This window comes from Dermacentor silvarum, chromosome 5, assembly GCF_013339745.2.
Source record: "Dermacentor silvarum isolate Dsil-2018 chromosome 5, BIME_Dsil_1.4, whole genome shotgun sequence".
Classification (NCBI taxonomy): Eukaryota; Metazoa; Arthropoda; class Arachnida; order Ixodida; family Ixodidae; genus Dermacentor; species Dermacentor silvarum.
Genome location: NC_051158.1, coordinates 183925434 through 183948533, shown reverse-complemented (window position 1 = coordinate 183948533; position 23100 = coordinate 183925434). Strand labels below are relative to the sequence as shown.

The window sequence follows — 23100 nt, the reverse complement described above, 5'->3', positions numbered from 1 at the left end:
ACACTTTACAAGACCTTGGTCAGACCCAAACTTGAGTATGCCTGCTCAATTTGGGATCCTGGCCAGGTAACACTAACAAACTCTTTAGAGCTTATCCAGAATCGCAGCGCCCGGTTTATAATTTCTAACTATAGTCGTTATTCTAGCGTCTCCGCAATGAAACTAACTCTTGACCTACCAGACCTCGCTCTGCGCCGACAGTGTTCTCGACTGTGCCTCTTCCATAAAATATTTTACTTCGATCTCACACTTAAGGAAGAATTACTACATCGGCCATCGTACGTGTCATCTCGCATTGATCATTCCCAGAAAGTTGGTATACCCCTTTGTCGCACAAAAATGTACTCTGACGCACTTATACCAAGAACCTCGGAAGACTGGAACCACCTCCCTGCCTCCATCACCGCCATCTCTGACTCCAAGAATTTCAAGACCGCCATTAATACTTACATTTGTTCTTGCCCCTCCTCTCTGTAAAGCCTTCGGGCGATTGAGAGTACGAAAATAAATAAATAAAAAAATAAATAAATAAATAAACGCGCGTTCTGCGCCGTGCTCCCTTAAGGGCTGCAGAAGTAGGCGTCTCTTTCCTCCTCTACAATCACCATATATGTCGAGCAAACGTGCCTTCTTCCGACGCGCGAAAGGCCGTGGGGGAGGGGGGGAGGGGGAGGGAAGGGAGGCGACGTTTAGCTGCGGCACCAAGTGCCTATTTATATTAGAGGCTCCGGCAACAGTCACCAACGCCGCACGCATTTTGAGCGAACGCGGGCAAAACGCCGACGGCGTCGACAGCAGTTCCGCGTGTTGCCGGTGCTGCTGCATGTCCAAGTTTATACAGCTGATACAGCTGCTATCATTACTCCGTATAGCTCTCTTCAAATTTGCTATCGCAATTGATGCTTCGCCTTTCAGGTGAAACTGCGACAACTTTTTTCATAATATCACCTGTTTATTCCTTTTGTGAAATTTATTCTCAACATATGCCACCTGTATTGGCATGTCTTGCACTTTGCACTGCAACCATCTTTCTGTGCTTGCGTTCATCGAACGTTGCGAAAAAAAAAGTGTGCGTCTGCTTACTGAGAGTATGACTTCAAAATAAAATGTTTCGTCTCTTCCAACCATAGAGTTTCTAAATAAAAAACCTAGAGGGAAAAGTGGCGCTAGTGTCTACGGGGGTTCTCCTGAACGTCGCCTCAACCTACATGGGAATGATGGGAAGTACAGGCTTCGGATTGACTTCTGTCTTGAAACTGGTGGCGTTTGCATGCGGCGCAATAAACGAAGCTGTATTAAAACATTTTTGTGCAAAAATTAATTTTATTTATGTTGTGTTTTATATAATGCATAATACATTGAATAAAGTTTGTATGACTTTGAGATTGAAGCATGGTTTACCACCAGGGTATGCATCGTTCTGCCTGATTTAGCGCCATTGAATAATTATTTATTTACTTTCACAACAGCAATAACAACCGTGCATGTGCTTATATAAAAAATACTCATCAAATATTTGTGGGAATAAAAATTTTGTATTATGAGAAAAGTGTTGCGCCTTTGAGAGAAATGTTACAAGTGTCGTCTGCTACGACGCCTGCTCGCTGCGAACGCGGGGAAAGTGAACTTTTCTCGCAGACGCACTTGCGTCTGCGCAGACGCACTTGCGAACTCTCTCGCTCTTTCGAAAGGCTGCATCGGCTGTCACGATTGATGAACGAGTACTTTTAAAGACATCTGCTGCAGTGCTATCTTGGACGCTTGTGGCCTCTTACGAGCATGCTTCACTATATTTTATGTTGACGTACCGCTTCTTCTGAAGTGCGCGCCAGCAACTGTTATGTCGTGGCTTTGCGCTTACCCGTTTTGCGACAGCAGACTACAGCCAGGAAGCAGCAACCTTTCCTACCACAAGTGAGTTTGTGTTCTGAAATGTCCTGAAACAACCATTTCAATGAACACATAAACGAGTAATGTGCAATGAAGCCCTCAATCAAATTTGATTGTCAAGCCCGTAGAAGAGCAACTATGTAGCAAACAAAATGCTTTATGCAAGCAGTCAGCAGTCGCTTTCTCGTCAGGGCTTCGTCAACACGCCGCGACACAAGCATCGTTCCAGCCGCTAGCTCACGCTATCGCCATAGAATAAAGAACCCTATCGCTACTTCGAGCGACCAAACAAATACAGAGAGCTCGAGAGTTTTGCGCCGCACTGCCCCACTGCGGATTGTAGCAACTGCGCTTGGAGCAAAACTAGCGAAACCAAAACTGACAAAAAAATACCTGTAGACTAGTTCGCCAGTCAACAGAATACCAATCCGTAGCCTGTACTTCCCATCATTCCCATGATAGTTGAACGATCGCAGCGCCACATTGCCCTCTAGTTATAGTAATATGAAACTCTATGCTTCCAACACTTGTCATGTTTATTTAAAATGTCTGCATAAACACACAGTGGCATCGTGTGCTTGCTGCTCTGGCGGTACAGCTTACACGAAGCTACTCGATGCATGCAAGCAACGCGTTAAAAAAAATCGAAATATAGACTCCCGGACGAGCACTCGCACGGAAGCGATCTTGGAGGCCGTGTACGTTTTCTATTCACCAGAAGGTAGCCTTCGAGATTGGTTTTCTTGCGGCTCCAATCTCTGAGTCTGCGTAGATTCCACACAGCCGCTAGGTGCGCTGCGAACCAAAATCGGCCGTTTCCATAGGCCACTTCCATATCCCGTAGGGGCCTATGGAAGTGTCCTCTCTTATCCTTGCATGTTACTCTATGCTTGTACTTGCCCCTGGCGATGACGCTAGTACTGTGAAAAAAAAAAAAAAAAGGCGAGCAGCGGTCACAAGCCCTCACATGCAATTCCAAGTTGCTCCCTGTACCCGATCGTAGCGTGTTGGCGTGTTCTCTGAGGCGTTCATTTAAGCATTGCCCTGTCTGGCCGATATATACCTTTCCACAAGCCAAGGGGATTGAATAAACCACCCCCACCACGCACTTAGTGAAGTCTGTTCAGTGGTTGGTTTTGCAGGCTGAATCTCGTTCACGGCCGGAGATGCGGGCACAAAGGCCAGAAAGCTTTCGGGGGGCTGAAAACACCAAGTTCACACCGAATTTTTGGGACACTCTTTTCAGTCCATGGGAAATTTTATGGAAGTAGGCAATCACCTCAATGTTTTTTGTCTCTTCTAATGGGCGATCTGAATTCTCACGCTTTTGCTTCATTTTTCTTGCCAAGGTTTCACCAACCGTCAACAGAACAGACGAAGGGAAACCGGAAGCTTTTAGGCGATCCACCTGCTCCGCAAGACTTTGCTGTATAACGTGCGGGCAACTTTTCTTCAGTGCATTCATAAAACACATATTCGCAAAACTGCGCTTAACCAACTTCGAGTGGGCAAACCCGAAAGGCAAAAGTGCCTTTGTAGACCTAGGAGCATATTTCCAACACACGTGTCCGTCAGGTGAAAATGTGAGTTCTAAATCTAGGAACCGAATGTTCTTGTCAGCTGGTATGTCATTGGTAAAAACCATATTCTTTGAACAGGCACTAAAAACATTTAAAATCTGATCTGCCACATGTGATAGCTGGTCAGTTGGAGAAAGATTTAGTATGATTAAAAAATCATCGACATATCTGTACACCCTGACAACAGGCGTGTGCTCCACGTAACGCTGAATCGAACTTGGCCAAAAACACGTTACACAGAGCATGCGCAACACTGGAACCAATGCAGATGCCTTGTTTTTGCACCACACACTTGTCGCCGTGCTGCACGATGGTGGATCTTAAGTACACACTCAGAAGCTCCAGAAAGGACTCAAGTGCAATCCCGCATTTGTTCTGAAAGGCAACAGTCCCGTTATCCTCGATTAACTCCCGCACTGCTTCTAAAAGTTCGTCCTGGGGTATAGAACAGAACATATCCTCAATGTCGACCGAGAAGGCGGCATTGGCACTGGGAAAACCGCTGCTAAGGTGCTCCAAAGGGACAACGAACTCTGTACTGCAAAAGGATCCGGCGGCGCACGCCCCTTTAAGGCCCGTTGCAAAAAGCTTGACACCAGATTCTGCCAAGAGCCCTCCTCAGTCACAATGGCCCTAAATGGGCAGTCGGGCTTATGCGTCTTCGTAGTGAAGAACACACGCAGGACGTTTTCTTGGCATTTGCGCATCTCCTTCTCCAATTTTTCCAAATTCAGTCCGTTGATCAAACGCAGGGCTAGCGCCTTTGCCTTGCGAGGTTTCAACTCTGAACGCTTGAAGTTGTTCTCGATTCCTTCAGCCGCTTTTAACTCGAAAGCGGGAGACGGAATCACAACAACTGAGGTCGTTCTGTTCGAAGTGGGCGATCAAGAGTCGCAGATTCTCGCTTTTCCTGTTGTTGCTCCCCTAGGTCTTCATCAGGCAGCCAACCCCTTCCGAGACACAGTAGTTCCACTCTTCTAGAGGAGCCTTCCTGGCAACTCTGTGTGCTGCTGCCAACAGCTCGTGTTTCTGTGCCCGTGGCTCAAGGCTGAACTTAGGTCGCAATTTCAGCACATCGTCTAAGGCCGACGGAAGGGAGGCTCCTTTTAGTTAGGTGACCGGTGTGCCTGCTGTACTTTTCTTGGGATTCTTGGGTAGACCTTGTCGAAGCTTGTTCCAGTACACCTCAGTGAGCACCGCAGCAAGGCGGCGATGCTCCCGTAACCTGCTTGACGCCACACAGGGATGCTCTGACTGCAGGCACAGGTGGTGTAGCCAATCCTGTATGTGCCTGACTGGCCGATAGAGCTCTGACCTCAAAATCTTGCAGGTGCGTTTCCAGTGTCCTGTGGAAGGGGGCAGTGGGCCAAACAGCAGGAGGAATTCCAAGGGCGGAAAGCCAATTTTGAGGGAATAGGAGACGACACGTGCCCTGCACGTAGTGAAGGCAAGTGCGCTGACGCAAGAAGAGAAGACGTCCGTGGAAGAAGATACACGTAGAAAGGAGCCCACGGTACAAGAATAGTTAGTATCTTAGAAGCGTGAATTGCTGGGCTAGTTGGTTCATGTTCTAAAGCGAGAAAACCAGCGAGAAACCAAGACGCAGGACCAGAGGGATTTTATTCATTCGCGATCACATGTTACTAGCGAGAGTCGCTGGCACGTACATTGCGGCCACCTCGAACGCCAAGCCAGCGCTGCAGAGACAAGCGGGTTTCTTTTCTTGATCGGTCGTCTGGGAGCGCAGAAATACTGTCGGAAAGACTATCATCAACAAAGGCCGGCAGAATGATCCCTTGCAACCTAGGCATCGGTTATCACGAACAGGAACCAAAATGCCCGGTCCCCACGAATGTACGACGGATAATGCGGGTTGACCCCTTACCGAGGAACATGCACCCGGAATACCACGAAGGCAGAAGACGCGCTAGAGCAAAAGCATTAACGGACCTACACGTGGAAGACCGCGGCGCCAGAAACGTGGACGCAGCCGAATATGCCGGCCGCAACGGTTTCGCGATCGCGGTGGTCGACTCCGGAGGAAACGTGCGGGCGACCACCAGCACATCGAGCAAGCAAGTAGAGGAAGCAGAAGAAATAGCCATCGCCCTGGCCATCGTACACCGAGAATGCCACACGATCCTCAGCGACTCCAGACAGGCGGTGAGGAACTGCGCCAAAGGAAGAATTGCCCCAACGGCGGCACACATCCTGCTCCGACAGGCAGACCGCGTCAAGAGGACCCGAATCAGGTGGTTCCCGGCACATGCAGGTCAAGCGTCGGAGAAGAATGCCAACCGCAACGAAACGGCACACGCCCGAACGCGACTACTAACTGACCGCGCCCAATCCATCCGCCGTGCGGTGTCGACACCCCTACTGCGCATGCGCATCCTCCTCCCCCTCCTCTCCTCTCCTTGACTCATCTCCTCTCCTCTCCTCTCGGCATTCTTCCTGTCCTCTCGACGCTCCTCTCCTCTCCGGATTGCGCAACGAATGGCAACACCTGCGGCTCCGCGCGCGATAATGCGAAGGAGATTAGGTTAGATGCGCGACGGTAGGCGCCCGAGAGGCACCGGCAACAGTCACCAACGCCGCGCGCGTTCGGCGCGAACGCGGGCAAAACGCCGACGGCGTCGACAACAGTTCTGCGCGTTGCTGGTGCTGCTGCATGTCCAAGTCTATGCAGCTGATAAAACTACCTTGAGTCGACCCCATGGCTGCTTCGCATACTACTCAGGGTTCCCCTACGGGAAGATGATTGTAGTGATAAATACGGGCACCAGCAGAAGACGAAGAATAAGACGTTTGTTGTTGGTGCTCGGGCTCGCACCATTTGGCCGTTGCCTGTTTCGGCGCATTCATAAAAACGCCGAGCGTATCATAAAAACGCGTACTATCAATTGGTGGAGGTGCTGGTTCCCATTTCATCCTGGAACTCCGTACCCGGACTGTACCCCCAGCCTCGGCAATGCCTGACGACCGGCCCCAACAAGGTGCTCCCGTACCACCGGTGGTCGCCTGCTGCGGCGTAGCCCGACAGCGAGACTCTGTAATTTTCAACGGCACCGACGAGCACGACGTCGAGGACTGGCTCACTTCGTATGAGCGGGTAAGCGCCCACAATAAGTGGAAGGACGGTGACAAGCTCAGTAACTTCAACTTTTACCTGGCGGGCGTTGCAAAGCTATGGCTCCTCAACCACGAAGCTGATATTGCCAATTGGGCATCCTTTAAAACTAGCTTCGCGGAAGTCTTCGGCCGTCCCACTGTTCGCAAGTTACGCGCGGAACAACGCTTACGCGGTCGCGCCCAGCAATCCGGCGAGAACTTCACGTCCTACATTGAGGATATCGTGGACCTCTGCCGTCGCATCAACCCTGCTATGTTCGAAGCTGATAAGGTCCAGGGGCGGATCCAGGTTTTTTCTGAGGGGGGGGGGTCAGCTTCTGTCACTGATGATGATGATGATGATGATGATGATAGTAGCCTTTCTTATTTACCGAAATTCACCGTTTCTGCTCTCGACAAACCCGCGTTTCTTACGGCTAGAGCAACACCTGTAGCCCGCCATGGTGGCTCAGTCAGTTCAGGCGTTGCGATGCTGAGCACGAGATCGCGGGATCGAATCCCGGCCGCCGCGGCCGCATTTCGATGGAGGAGAAATGCAAAAACGCCCGCGTGCTTCCGTTGTAGTGCACGTTAAAGAAACCCAGGTGGTCAAAATTAATCCGGAGCCTTCCACTATGGCGTGCCTCATAATCAGAACTCGTTTTGGCACGTGAAACCACATAAAGAGGAAGAAGACCTGTAGCGAAGCCAGGTATCGGTTTCTCCGAGCTTATAGGAAAAGGACGTTACTCAGTACAGCCATGTGCATGGCGGCTGTGCCTGATAATACAGGGTGTTCAAAACTAAGCTTTAAGGTTTTCTTAAAATTAGGCACTGGGAGGCACGCGAAGACCACCGGTACAAATAAGTTATGTGGCCAGGGGGAACAAAGTGAGATGATAATTATCGCTGTGAGCAGCCTAATTAACTAAAATTGAACAGTTATTTTTTGTCGACTGCAGTAAGTGGGTATGTTTGTATTGAAAACAGAGGCAGTCGCGTTTCTACACAGTATCAGTCGGAAGAATTATTCTAGCGTGTCGGTGCTCCGAGATATCCGACTCCAAATTTCAATTGTTGTACTGCGCAGAGTTATCGAGTCGCCGCGAGAGCGGTTTATGCTTTGTGTTTCTGTGGAAGGGAGGCATTTTGAACATTTTTAGGGCATTCACATCTTGATGGGTGAAGTGTTGTCATGAGATTTGTGCATGACAACACCAAACTTAAAGCGGCAGTATGAAATATTCGTTAGCATAGCTAAAAAGGTGTCTGCTGTTGATGGTGCAGTTGGTGCTCTTGATTTCAATAAAACTTACAATACTTGGAAATCCGCAGTCACTTTATTTGCGTAGCCCAAACAAGGACCATGCCCGGTCGTCTAGTCACCATTACGCACGCGCACTGCCCTCCGGCTTCACCGCTCGCGCCATTATTTCGGCATGGCTGCTGCCGCCATATTTACAGGCTGCGCGGTCGCGTGTTACGACATCAGTTACGGGTTCGTCGATATATATATTTTTTTTCATTTTGCCAGCCGTGAGGGGAAGGGGGACAGTTATTATCTTTACCAATGCCTCCGCCCCGTTGTCAGACTCAACGCCTCACGCAACAGCCGCGTCACATCAGGGAGGAGCTTTGCGCCGATCCTCACTCTCTTGCATGCGTAATCATGCGAAGGACAATTAAAATTTGGAGTTGGATATCTAGGAGCGCACACACGCTAGAAGAATTCTTCCAAGTGAAACTGTGTAGAAACACGACTGCCTCTAACTTTTGAATACAAACATACACACTTACTGCAGTCAATAAAAAGTAAATTACTCAATTTTGGTTAATTGGGCTGCTGACAGCGATAATTATCATCTCACTTTGTGTCCGCCTGGCCACATAACTGATTTGCGCAGGTGGTCTGCATGTGGCTCCCAGTGCATAATTTTAAGAAAGCCATAAAGCCTAATTTTGAACACCCGGTATATCTAGCCTGTATTGTTTTTTTAAAATAAAATTTGGGATGATCTTTAGCAGGTTCGTTATAAATGCTTAAGCACGGGTCCGTCTTTGCAGTTCTGTTGGGACACCTTGATTTCCTTAAGGAGATTCTTTGTGTTCGGCTGAGACACCTTCGTTTGCTTTGGAGGACTAACTCCCGTATTCTTAAACAGCCCTCGACTCGAAGCTCTTACTCCACTCTACCTTGTTGAGCACAGCGCCGCTTCTCGACTGATAAAGACGCGACAATTCTCAAGAATTCCCATGAATGATCATGAAGCTCAGTGACCACTTCTGTGGAGGGATGGCGGTGCCATCTTCTCTCTTGAGTCGTGGTGGTGTGCTGACTGGAGGAACGTTCTTGAATACGGGCGTAACGCTCCGCTCCAACGCAGCAACCACTACGGTGGTTGTTGACGATATGCGAATCACCACGTATGAAGACTCACGACGCCACCTACAAGAATAACGATGTGGCGTAGTAGCCGAGAGCGCGAGCCAGCGTCTTCATGTTTTGTTTCCCACGCGACGTCATCCTTTTACACAAGGGGCGCATCTGCTCCCGTTTCTCTAACCACGCGACGCCATCCTAGGCCCGCGCACTGGCGTTGGCCGCTGACGTCACGCTCCCCCACTTCGCAGCCGCGGCTCGAGGCTTCGCGTGATACCACTGGTACTCGCGAAAAATACCTTTGAAGAATGCTGGTGGCCATATTTTTTTTGCGACAGGGCCATCCCCCTGTCAGCGAGGGGGCGATGCAGAAATCTGAGGGGGGGTCAGGACATCCGGACATCCCCCCTGGATCCACGCCGGCGGTGTCCACACCCAAACATAGTCGCCCGGTTCGTACTGGATGTTCCTTCGGCCACTGTTGTAACGGCGGGCGTCGGCACTCTGCTGGTTGCGGATGCGGTTGCGAGCAAGCTGTCGAGCTTCTTCGGCTTTCTGGATAATGTCGTCAGCGTTGTCACTTCTTGTTGTTCCGTTGTCTACCGAGAGCATGGCGTCTAAAGGTGTTGTTACGCAGCGCCCATAAACCAGTTCAAATGGTGTGAACCGGGTGGTTTCCTGCACAGCCGTAGTGTATGCGAATGTATGGTAGAATTTGGTCCCAGGACTTGTGCTCTACGTCAACGTACATCGAGATCCTATCGGCCATAGTTCTGTTGAGGAGCTCGGTTAGTCCATTAGTTTGTGGGTGATAGGCCGTGGTTTTCCCATGATTGGTGTGGGTCAGCGTGACGATCTTCTGCATTAAGTCAGCACTAAACGCAGTTCCTCGATCGGTTATTAATACGGAAGGGGCCCCGTGACGTAGCACGATTCCATGGACAAAAAACATCGCGACTTCTGTAGCGGTTCCGCGGGGCACAGCGTTGGTTTCTGCCTACCGCGTTAGGTAGTACGTTGCGACGACTATCCATTTGTTTCCTGCGGATGACGTAGGGAACGGACCCAGGAGATTCATGCCCACCTGTTGAAACGGTGCTGGAGGAGGGTCTAGGGGTTGCAGAAGACCAGTAGGTTTCAAAGATGAAACCTTGCGCTGTTGGCAATCACGGCAGCTTCTCACGTAGCGCTGAACGGACGAGAACAGTTGTGGCCAGTAATACTTCTGGCGTATGCGCGCTAACGTCCTGGCGAAGCCTAAGTGTCCGGCACACGGGTCGTCATGACACGCCTGCAGTACTTCTTCGCGCAGTGAAACTGGGACGACAAGAAGGAACGTTTCTTGGCTGTTTTCGAAGTTCTTTTTGTAGAGCACGTCATTCCGGAGGCCGTAAGAAGACATTTTACTGGTGGAGGTGCGGGGTATATGATACCATTGCCGGAGACGCAGCGTACCCCTGACTCATCCCCAGTGAGTAGCCCGAGAGAGATTACTCCCGTGCACGCACATACCAGCCGCCGTCTTCAAGGGCTCCAACCTGAGCATGGTCTGTTGCCCGATCGTATCCGGATGATGAACCTGAGCCCACGGTCTCCTGGTGCGGCTGTTCCGCCGGCGCAGTTCATCTTCAACCAGACACACACGCCGATTGCATTGCACGGAGATGCTACTGAAGACGTGGAAGATTGGATAGACCATTTCGAGCGGGTCGCCGAATGCAACGGATGGAACGAACAGCGCAAGTTGCGCAACGTGTACTTCGCTCTCCAAGACTCCGCGAGGACGTGGTTCCATAACCATGAAGCGACATTGACTTCATGGCTCGAATGTCAACAGCAGCTGATCGCCACTTATTCCAACATGGACAGGAAGGAGCGAGCGGAGCTGGCAATACAGGCAAGATTCGAAGCCCCGAACGAGAGCGTGACTGCCGTATACTGAAGACATGGCTCGGCTCTTCAGGCGCACGTGCGGATGCCTCAATGGCCAAAGAGAAGAAGGTCCGACATTTGATGCGCGGTGTGAAACAAGCGATCTTTGCTGGACTTACTCGGAATCCACCCACAACTCTTGCGGACGTCCTTGCTGATCAATGGAAAGCAATGGAAAGGGCCCTTCAACTGCTTGCCAGACAATACAACCGTAATGTGATGGAACTTTCGCACAGCCCCTCCTGCATGATTTCGGAAAACCACCTCGACGACCTACACAAATTGATCAGGGTTGTGGTAAGAGAACAGCCTTCTTTAATGATGGCCGACCCTCAAGACAACGCGCGCACACCTGCGCCCTTCATCGTCTTCTCTCTGGCGATCTTGTGCCTGTAGTGGGCAGCTGATTTCTGACGATTGGTGCCTGTAGTGGGCAGCTTACTTCGCGTCAATATGAATAACAGGAATACAAGCGTAGGCGCTGTGTCAATCCGTTACGGTACGATGTATTCGTTCAGAGGCACATCGCACGGTGGTTGGTCTTGTCGGCGTAGCAGCACGAAATCCCGTTATCGTATTTCGACGACTTGCGGTTGTAAGTCGCACCAGCGTCATTGCCGGCCTATGCATCCTGTCCAACAAGCGGCCACTCACACAAAACGAAAATTACAACAACTGACAAATGCAGAAACCCATTTCAGCTCGCTTCTTGCAGTGTGACTCTGCGTCCCGCGGGGCCCCGACGCCGTACATATTGTTTCTCGCGGAGCCCGCTAAGGTGGCGCCACAGCGCAATGCAAAAGGCGGATTGCGGGCTGCTTTCTTTCGAAAGACGACCGAGAACTTTGAAATGCAGACGCCCAAGCGAGTATGAGGTCATTACAATTTTATCTATTCTTTTTTAGATGCGAGAGCACCTTATGCTCGGGGCAGTGTCCGTTCTGCGGCGTCCGCAACCATACTGCGCATGCGCAACTCTACCTTAGTTCTCCTCTACTATGCAGGTGTGCGCTCTCCTCCTCCCTTCTCCCCCTCTCCGCCGCAGGTGCGGCGCAGCAAATCATTGCATATAACCAACGCCTGTCTATTTAGGAGGCGCTGATATAACTCTCTCTCTCACTCTCTCCCTATCTCTCTAAGGGTACGCCGGTAGGCGGCGCAAGTATCGCGGCGCAGTTAGGGAACCTACATGCAATGCCGTTTTAGGGTGGTGACAACACCAACATTTTGACCGCTATTCACCGCCAAATTTGGTGGGCAGTCATCTTGGTCCCCAGTCTTTCTCCCTTTTTTATCACGCTCTGATGTACTCATGTTGACACGCGATCTATTAAATTTCTTTAATTTAATCTTGTGCCAATGCGCACAAGAAACCTGCATACATCTTTAGTATACTAGTTGCATTTTCCTTTTATTTTAACACCTCAAACTTACTTTTCTATTGCATGTCGTGCGACACATGTAAAGCAGCAAGTTATAAGGCACGATGGCGTGCTCGTGGTAGCATTATCTCACGCCAAGAATGTGAACTGCATTTAGCACTGTCGTTGACTTCTAGTTGTAGGTGATATATAAACGGTGCTTTTCGAAGTGTGCTGTAATAAAGACTGTCCTCACTAGTCTGTTTAATTAAAACGTAGACGTACCGTGCACGGCGCTCAGACACGCCATTTGACTCTGGCTGCTGAGGCCAAAGTTTAATAAAAGAAGTTAATTTCACGTCACCAAGGGTTGCGGGAAATGTGGTCTGTCGGCTGGTCTTTCGTCATTTTGTGCCCCAGATTTAACCCGCCAATTTAGCTGGCGGCGGCAAGTGCCCTTACAAAGGCTCTCACCACCCTAAAACGGCGTTGCATGTAGGCTCCCTAGGCGCTGTACAAAGCGCGCGTAAGCTGTGCTTCCGTTATTCTCTCTCTGTGCAACGATGTGCGAAACGCCATGGACAACGTCAACGTCGGCGCTAGTTGCAGCGGCAGCGCCACCGCCGCGGAGCAGAGGAAGGCTCGGGAAGCCGGGGTTGTTGCGTTCGGAGCTTCGGGTACAGCTGCAACGTGTGCGACCGGCAACAACCTGAGCAAGGTCGGGAGCGTCCAGAACGAACGGCAGCGTCGGGGCAAGTCGTGAACGTTCCGATCGAAGTGCAGGAACTCGTGCAATGCCTACCCAGGAACGTTCCCGACGACGCGGCGATCGACGTACACATCAAACGAAAACAACCCCATACAAACATCTCCTCTCTTCTCCATACATTCTCTCACTCTAACTTTCATGGGGTTGTGTTGCCAAGTGAAACGAAACGGAAACTCGATGCGCACCCCCCGCGATGCTTTCGCATTCCACCATGGTTGCCCGTAGGGTGATATGATGTGATTTTATTGCGATAGCAATTTGTGATGGAAACGACAAACTTGCCGGTTTCCAGTTGGGCCCAGGATCCGTTTAATAATGACACGGCAGACGGGAGCTTGCTACACGAAACACAGACTTTATACAGACACGCTAAACGATACAGACTATTTACATGCACATGCTAAGTTCGGGAGTTGTCCTTCCATATAAAACACGTGCCTAACACTCATGCGTCAACACTCGCCCGTATGCATCGTCGTTGCGGTGCCCGTGACGGTGGTTGTGACGGTGGAGCGTCGTTGTGGCTACGTCGCTGCTGTCGCGCCGCACCTTGTCGCGACGTGGAAGCAGGTGAAACAGCAGGCCGGTAGAACACCAGGCCACTGCTGTAGCTGGCCAGTAACGCCTGGCCTGTCACGCCTCGGCCGCTATAACGTCGGGCTCGGTCGGTGGACAGGTAGCTCAGTCGCCCCGGTGGCCAGCAGGAAGCACTGCACCAGGCCGCTATCACAGCAGGCCGCTGGTACACAGGAGAGCAGAGCCACGAGCGGGATCCACGACCAGGTCCGCACGGTAGCAGGACGCCCGGTCGCCAGTCCTCGGGCTCGCTCAGAAGGCTGGTAGCTGGTAGCTCAGGCGTCCCGGTCCAAGCAGGAAGCACTGCACCAGGCCGCTATCACAGCAGGCCGCTGGCGCGCAGGAAAACCCAGCCACGAGCTGGATCTCCGACCAGGTCCGCACGGTAGCTGGACACCCGGTCGCCGGTACCCGAGCCTGGAGCCGCCGTTTTGCGAGCTTGCGTTCGAAGCTGCCGCTCGCTCTCACGCTCTGCGTGCTCTCGTCCACTTCTTTGTTCATGGCACGTGGTGGTCTCCTTCCATTATCATCATCACCAATGCCCTTCTTGGTGCTGCCATACAATCACCAACACTTCAAGCTGGCTTGTCACGCACTTTGTTTTGGCACCGCCACACGCCACTATCCACATCATCACACAATTATATGGACACTCCAAAGCAGATTTCTGCCGTCGTCGTCGCCGTCGTCGTCGCCGTCACCGCGAGGTTCCGTATGACGTCAATGGAGATGAAATCGTCGCCGCGCGCCGCCGAACGCTGTATGTGCGAGTGAAAGGGTGCGAGGGACGCGCTCTTTCACGGGGAGTGAACCCACGGCGGAAGACAAACGCGCGTTCTGCGCCGTGCTTCCTTAAGGGCTGCAGAAGTAGGCGTCTCTTTCCTCCTTTACAATCACCATATATGAAAGCAAACGCGCCTTCTTCCGACGCGCTAAAGGCGGTGGGGGGGGGGGGGGAGGGGGAGGGAAGGGAGGTGACATTTAGCTGCGGCACCAAGTGCCTATTTATATCAGAGGCTCCGGCACCAGTCCGCAACGCCGCACGCATATTGTGCGAACGCGGACAAAACGCTGACGGCGTCGACATTAGTTCTGCGTGTTGCCGGTGCTGCAGCATGTCCAAGTTTATACAGCTGATAAAGCTACTATCATTTACTCCGTATAGCTCTCTACAAATTTGCTATCGCAATTGATGCTTCGCCTTTCAGGTGAAACTGCGACAACTTTTTTTTTTGCGTAGCGTAATTTAATGGAACAATCTGAATGCTAATGTGGCGAAGGAATAAAATGCGGTCTATTCCAGGATCTTTTGTGTTGGTTAATGCGTTTGCAAACGTATAAAATATGTTTAGTGCTAAACACAAACGTATACCAATATAGTTAGCGTTGATATAATTTGTTTACATGTATATTTTCCTCTTCTCTTCCGATACATGATCTGTAGCGCTCTAATATAACGTCTATAGTGATATAACGTCTAAGTTGGTGTGAGCAGTAACGGGAATAAATAAATAACAGAATAAATAGTTAAATAAATAAACAACTCGGCGCCACCATTATGGCTCTATTACCGCTCGTATGCGCCATAATAACGACTATAAAAGACACACTTGTCCCAAATCAATGCGTGTAGGGCGATTGATACGCACTACACGGTCGCAAGGTCGAACACTGCACTGACATGGCGCACCTTGACGACGTAGACCTTGGCGAACTGCTTCCCGCGGTCGTCCCAGACATCCGGCTCAAGGAGCTCGATGCCGTAAGTCTTATGAAGGGAGCAGAGGCCGGACGTGGGCTGCAGCGTGACGTCGACGAGCGCCGCGGAGCGCAGCACCGACATCATGTCGCGGCGAGTGGTGAGCGCCCGGTACGGACTGCTCGACATCACCGTCAGCAGGAGCTGGTCCCCGCTGGCTGCGATCAGGGCCTTGACTCGGCCCAGCGCCAGGTCCAGCACCGTCTCACCGTTCACCTTGAGCACGAAGTCCAGTACAAGAAGCTGAGACTTGTCCGCTGGACTGTCGGGTCGCACGTCCTGCGCAAGGAACCGCTTCACTTACAAAGCAAACACAACCGCCGCTGTTCCGTTAGATTTCGTCCCAACCAAAAGTTGTCGCAGTTTCACCTGAAAGGCGAAGCATCAATTGCGATAGCAAATTTGTAGAGAGCTATACGGAGTAAATGATAGTAGCTTTATCAGCTGTATAAACTTGGACATGCAGCAGCACCGCAACGCGCAGAACTGTTGTCGACGCCGTCGGCGTTTTGCCCGCGTTCGCTCAAAATGCGTGCGGCGTTGATGAATGTTGCCGGAGCCTCTGAAATAAATAGGCACTTGGTGCCGCAGCTAAACGTCGCATCCCTTCCCTTCCCTCCCCTCCCCCCCTCCCCCACGGCCTCTCGCGCGTCGGAAGAAGGCGCGTTTGCTCTACATATATGGTGATTGTAAAGGCGGAAAGAGACGCCTACTTCTGCAGCCCTTAAGGGAGCACGGCGCAGAACGCGCGTTTGTTCTCCGCCGTGCGTTCACTCCCCGTGAAAGCGCGCGCCCCTCGCACCCTTTCACTCGCACATATAGCGTTCATCTCCATTGACGTCATACGGAACCTCACGGCGACGGCGACGGCGACGACGACGGCGACGCCGACGGCAGAAATCTGCTTTTGAGTGTCCATATAATTGCTATCGCAATAATAAAGTGACGTCCCCGATAAGACGGGGGGCTGATGATTCCTAATCAAGGGGTAGCCCGGCGGCTCCTCTGCGAATACACCGCCACGAAAAAATTGCTTTCTCGGCAACAACTGCACCGAATGTCACGAGGTTTCTTGCGTTTTAAAGAAAAATATAACACGTATTCATCGTAGCAAGATGAATTTTGGGGGCCGTCAATTTTTTTAAATAGTTAGAAATTGCAAAGTAAAAAAGTAAGTCCAAATATACAGCTACATAACTCAGCAATAAAAAAGTCGCAGTTCCGCCCGAAAGGCGAAACATCAATTGCGATAGCAAATTAGTAGAGAGCTATACGCAGTAAGTATAGTAGTTTTATCAGCTGCATAAACTTGGACATGCAGCAGCACCAGCAACGCGCAGAACTGTTGTCTACGCCGTCGCCGTTTTGCCCGCGTTCGCACCGAACGCGCACGGCGTTGGTGACTGTGGCCAGGGCCTCTGGGGGTCTTGGAGGTTTTCGACGAGATCAACAGCGTCGGACACTCGTCGAGCAGCGTGGGAAGTCTTTACCACCCTCTTGCCTCGCAACGTCTTTATATAAATATGCATTTGGTGCCGCAGCAGCTAAACGTCGCCTCCCCTTCCTCCCTCCCTCCCGTCCCCCCACGGCCTCTGTTATAATTTTGTTACGAGGAAACTCAAACACAAAGCTCTTTTGCCAGCATTTATACCATAAGAACCCCGGCTAACTCGCCTGGCCTACTTGCGAAAATGTTTTCCAGATGGCGCTGGCATCCTCGGCAGGTTAGGGCAACGTTTATAGATACTTTTTTTTTAACACGAAAGTGTTTTATGCCGGGGTCCACCAAGACTTCACTGACGTATTTCCGTCACGGAAATACGTCAGCTTACAATGTACACGAACATAATACAAAGAAAGAAACCAGAAGAAAAAGTTCCACAAACATGCAAAATTTGGAAATCGAACCCACGACCTCTCGGTCCGCGACGATAGATCGCCGAGCGTTTAACCCATTGCGCCACAAACGCATTTGCAGAGAGCTACACAGACGCGCCTTACATATCTAACACTCCTCCGTGTACCCGCGCTCTTGCTCGGGGCGGTGCCGCCGCCTACGAGCAGAAAAGAGAAGTACTGCATTATGACACTAACGCGCACCGACAGTGAACGCTTCGGTGGTCTCAGCACTACGACGCCTCGATGCCAGCATTCGAAGGGACGCTGGCATCAAGAAGCACTACCAACGCCACCTAGGTGGCGTTCACCGTACTCAGCACAGCGGAGCGTGGCCTCCGCAATTAGCTCTGAAAATGTTTCTGAAGTTGATCGCGGAGGCTGCAATTACGACGCGCTGTACGTGCTGATTTGACTCGGTGACGATTCAGTTACGTGCTTTGTCTTGCGCGTTGTATTAGTGTGTCAGTTACGTGCTTCGTCTTTCGCGTTGTGCTAGCGTGTGCAGCGTAGTGCAGCTTCCATATGCACGACGGTTGCTCATGGTCATCGACGTTGGTAGTCGTGATGGAGGAGACGTGCCACCAGGCGTCAGCGTGGGTGCATCAACGCCTAAGGGCGCTTTAGCCACAAAACACCAACAGACATTATATATCAATGTGCAATAAACATTACACTACTTCTGTGAAGACACGTTTCACTTTCGTGTTCTATACCGATTCCTATATAAGAGGGATCAACCACATTTTTTGAAAAGGTATCTACAAACGTTGAGTTAGGGAGCCTACATGCAACATTAAAGAAATTGGATAGAGCGCGTGCCAACATGAGTACATCAGAGCGTGACAAAAAGGCAGAAAGACTGGGGACAAAAATGGCTACCGATCATATTTGGCGGTAAATAGCGGTCAAAATGTTGGTTTTGTCACCACCCTAAAACAGCGTTGCATGTAGGCTCCCTACGGCAGGTCAAAACACGCGTGTGCGTCGGGGCAATAACAAACAATTAATAAAATAATGAAAAAAGGTCCTAGGGCCTTCACATTTTAATATAGGACGGCTTATATTGCCCCTAGAGAAACGTCTTCCCAGCAATGCAGTGAAACCGACTTTAAGGGGATCGGTGTAAGCTTCGTCTTTGTAAGCTGGCTTTCCTACGTTCTGTGTTGCAGTGAATGAAGCCTACTTGCTGGGTGCGAACGATGCGATCCAATTGGGTCCCGATAACGCTGTCGCGTTCTACTCTTAAAGGCGAAGCTTAACCGTCCTCGGGCGACGAGTGTGTGTGCGTGGACTTTCTAACAACCATAAAACGGACTTTTTCGGACATTCTCTCGCCAAGTAAGAAGCCAAAGGTGAGCGACATTTACCTCCCATTTGGATTTTTGTGCGCGAAAACCCACGTATTTGGCAAGAAACGAGTCAGCCTAACAGTAGACCTAGCACGGCGGAAAGCGGCGCTCGACAGCATGCCTGAAGAGGCCTAACAATTTTTCGCCCATATGGATGTCGACGAGGAGCTTCCCGGCCCCTCTCGGGCGTCGGAGGACAAAGCAAACCAAGCGAGTAGCGTCTCGCAACGAGTGGAATTAAATGAGGAAACGCGGGCGTTGAACGACGCGTCTCTCGACAACGAAACGAACGCTGCCGCAGGTCTCGACAACGAGAAGAACGCCGACGCGGGTCTCCTTCGTGCGTGGACGGAAGACGGCTGGCACACCGTTCTTTCACGCCGACAAAAAAAGAAAAATCGGAAAAGTGAAAAAGAACCCGAGAAGGAAACCGAAAAGAAAAATGGAAAATCACCGGGCAACTCGTCCGCCGCCACAGGAGGAGAGAGTCAAACCAAGCGGGATTTCCGACGTAGAAAACGCCGCGGCCCGCCGCCCCTCCCAAAGGAGGATATAAAGGTTATTTTGAGACCACACAAAGGCCTCATAGTCAAGAATCTGCTCGGATCAGAGCTCTCTGTGGCAGTGATAGAGGCCTGCGGAAACAATTTCGGAGGGGACAGCTTTTTACTGCGGGTCCATCCCGGATCGAACATCGTAATATTATCTACGCCACACGAACAAGTGGCGGGCAGGCTGAGAGAGATCAGTCAGTTGAAAATCAAAGGACAGTTTCACCCCTTTAACGCGTACGTGGCAGACCCTGAGGACGTCTTGCGAGGTATCGTTCACGGACTTCCACCCGGAACAACCCAGGCCGAACTTATGGCCAACCTACGAATACGGACTCAAGGGGTGAACATAGAGAGAGCCAGGATGCTGGGCTCTTCGAAGTCAGCAATAATAACTTTTACGGGCAACGTACTACCGAGGTGCGTCTACTTCATGGGTGCAGAGGCGATCTGTTACCCATATAAGCCCACCATACAAGTTTGCAAGATCTGTCGGTCAACAGGACATCGAACCGACGTGTGCCCGACTCCGAACGCCGTGTGCTCCAAATGTGGGGCATCTAATCCGAGCCAAGGACACGAATGTATCCCGAACTGCGCCATATGCGGTGAGGAGCACGCGACGGGAGACACATCGTGCAGAAAGAAACTGAAAAACGTGCCTCCCCGAATATCGCGAGTGGAGCAGCCCCGAAGGAAAACAGAATGGACCAACAAGGAGAGCGAATTCCCTCAGCTCGAGCAACAACGGCAAAAACCTCATCGCTGGTTTAGCTCGGAGCGAGAGGAAGCGGCGCAACAGAGCCGGCAGGGATCCAGATCACCGTCAAGATCGAGATCAAGATCACGGAGTCAGCAACAACCAACTACAACCAATAGACCTGAGGAGACCCCCGGGAAATGCAACATGAAGAAAATATCTAGCAGCAGCGGAGAGAAGAGCTCCCCCCAGGCTGGGAAAGCAGAGGACGAAGCCGCAGCCGCCAGCCGGACAACCAACCAGGTGAGCTGGGTGAGAGTAGTGTCTCCCAGTGCTCCAATAACTGATAACCATCAGTATAGGAAAATCATAGAAGAGAATAAAAGATTAACACAACAAATTAAGCAGCTTAGAAATCAAATGACCGCGGAACGCAAAGAGTATCAATTGGCAATCTCATCAATGGAGAAAAAATTCGAAAATGCCATTAAAACACTGCAAACCTCAGGGTCGGTAGGCAACCCTAACGAGGGTAAGAAAGAGGTGCAAAAGCGTTCTACCCACGAGGAAAAAACAGAAACGAGCGAAGGGATGGGCGAAGACATATTCGGTACCCCGTCGCAAAGCAGCAAACTAATACAGCAAGTGCAGACCCAGGTTCAGGAAAACAGGGAAGGTATAGCAAATTTCAATAAACTTTTAGGCGATTTCATGACGGAAATTAAAGCTTTCGTCGGAGAAGAACTGAGAATTCAGAGGCAGTACGTTAACGAAGCCGTGGGAGGATTGCAGAGGGCAATAAATAAACGCCCCCTCTCCACCCCAGTTAGTGACAAACCATCAAAAGCGGGCCGCGACGACGCGGATACGCCCATGCAGCATGGCCAAAAATAATACGAAAAGTGCAGAACAATTAGAGATTTGGCAGTGGAACTGTCGCACTTTTCACAAGCGCGCAGCAGCACTCCAAAATTACATAATCTCGGCTCCGATTCAGCCAGACGTAATATGCCTGCAGGAAGTTGGCCCAAAGATGGTCAAACTACAGGGATATTACTGTCTCCAAGATCTCAATTATCCCCGCGTAGCCACACTGGTTAGCAAGAGTATTGCAGCAAAGATGGAACATATAGATAGCCTAGAGATAAATCATCAAATAATTAGCCTCCTTCCTCTGAAGAGAGGCAGGGCGAGGACTGTGATAGTAAATCTATACAGTCCTCCTAAAGATAGAAATGAGGACTTTGCAGAGCTCCTTACGGAGGCAGTCAGAATTGCAGGGGCCAGAGACAGACTCGTGGTGTTGGGTGACTTTAACGCACCCAACACCACTTGGGGCTATCCGAGGGATTCTCCCAAGGGAACGCGTCTCGAACACGCCGTATCCAAACTAGGGTTGAGCCTAATTACGCTCCCCACCACGCCTACGAGGATGGGTAACAGCGTAAGTAGAGACACGTTTCCAGACCTCACCTTCACACGTAATATTAAGGACACCAACTGGACAAATCTCGAAGAGAACCTAGGCAGTGATCACCACATAATCGGCATTTCCCTCTCGACCCCCAAACTACGCACCGTCATAGGGGACGTGGTCATCACTGACTGGGAAAGGTTCCGACGACACAGTTCCCCTCCCGACTCCGTACCGGAATCGATGGGGGACTGGTCAGAATACATAAGATCGTCACACAAACAAACATCTAAACGCATAACAAGAACAGCAGAGACGCCTGCAGTAGACAGGCACCTGCTCCACCTGTGGGAGAGCAGGCGAAGTCTGCTGAAGAGGTGGAAAAACCAAAGACTAAATAGGAACCTACTCCGCAGAATCGCTGCTCTAGCGGAGGAGGCGAATCAGTACGCTAGCAAACTTGCGACCGAGGGATGGATCCAGTTCTGCAGCTCGCTACAGGACACACTGAGCACTGCAAAAACTTGGGTCATCCTGAGGAACATGCTCGACCCAGAAAATTCAAAATCGGTGACGAGCAAAACATTACAGAGAATCACGAACGATTTTTCGGGTACGGATGAGGAATTAATACAATTCCTTAAAAACAGATACATCGGAGAAGATACCAATACTACCAGAAGTCCAATTAACTACACGGATGTTAAAAATGAGAGACTCGACGCCCCAATAACCAAGGAAGAGGTCTTTGCGGCAACTCAGGCGGCCAAAAAAAAATACTACCCCTGGTGCAGACCAAATTACAAACGCAATGATTAGGAACCTTAGTGATAAAGTCATAGAGGCATTGACAAACCATTTTAATGAACACTATTGGCTCAAAGGGATGATCCCCGATGAATGGAAAGAAGCCAAAATTATAATGATACCGAAACCCGGGAAGAAGCCATCCCTGCATGCACTGAGGCCCATATCTCTGACGTCGTGCATGGGAAAGCTTTTTGAACGGGTTATTCACACTCGGCTTCAAAACTTCATAGAAGACAAGGGCCTATTCCCAGCCACTATGCTGGGTTTCCGCAGGGGCCTCTCCACTCAGGACGCATTCCTCCTATTACAAGAGGAAGTCCTGAACTCCGTACCCAAAGGAGGAGAACACTTAATACTAGCACTTGATTTAAAAGGAGCGTTCGACAATATCTCACATAGGGCCATCCTATCCGAATTAAACAACATCGGATGTGGTGAACACACCTTCAATTACATAAAGGCTTTCCTAACAGGGAGGAGAGCTACAATTAGTGTAGTACAAGTCACGTCGGAACGTTTTCAGATGCCGAACAAAGGTACCCCTCAAGGAGCCATCATCTCTCCTCTGCTCTTTAATATCGCAATGAGAGGACTCGCACGGGCCCTGGATGATGTACCGCAGTTGAGATACACCTTATATGCGGACGATATCACTTTATGGGCAACGCGCGGATGCCTGGCTAGCAAGGAGCAGACACTCCAAGAGGCTGCAACAGCAGTTGAAAATTTCGCCAGGGCCAGCGGACTCAGTTGTGCCCCAGATAAATCCGAAATTATCAGGGTACATGAAAAAAGATACAAAAGTAATGGAGACATAGACGTACAAATTGAAGGAGTCAAAATAAAAGAGGTAACCGTTGCACGAATTCTGGGTTACTGGGTTCAGAGTAACGGAAGAGCAAACCACACAATAAACATGTTAAAATCAGCGACAAAACAAGTCGCCAGAATGATACAAAGAATAACATATCACAAAAAAGGAATGAAGGAGGTGGATACAATTAGATTAGTACAAGCCC

The 23100-nt window shown here is 50.5% G+C and overlaps 1 protein-coding gene across 1 annotated transcript in view; it reads left to right on the top strand.

Moving 5' to 3' along the window:
• Positions 1 to 18756: 18756 nt before the first annotated feature.
• Positions 18757 to 23100, top strand: part of LOC119454630 (serine/arginine-rich splicing factor 4-like) — a 30080-nt gene continuing 25736 nt past the window's right edge. Inside the window, exons 1-2 of the mRNA XM_037716509.1 lie at positions 18757 to 18946; positions 19661 to 20160. Coding sequence (XP_037572437.1) covers positions 18757 to 18946; positions 19661 to 20160 — 690 coding nt within the window. The remainder of the gene's footprint in view (positions 18947 to 19660; positions 20161 to 23100) is intronic.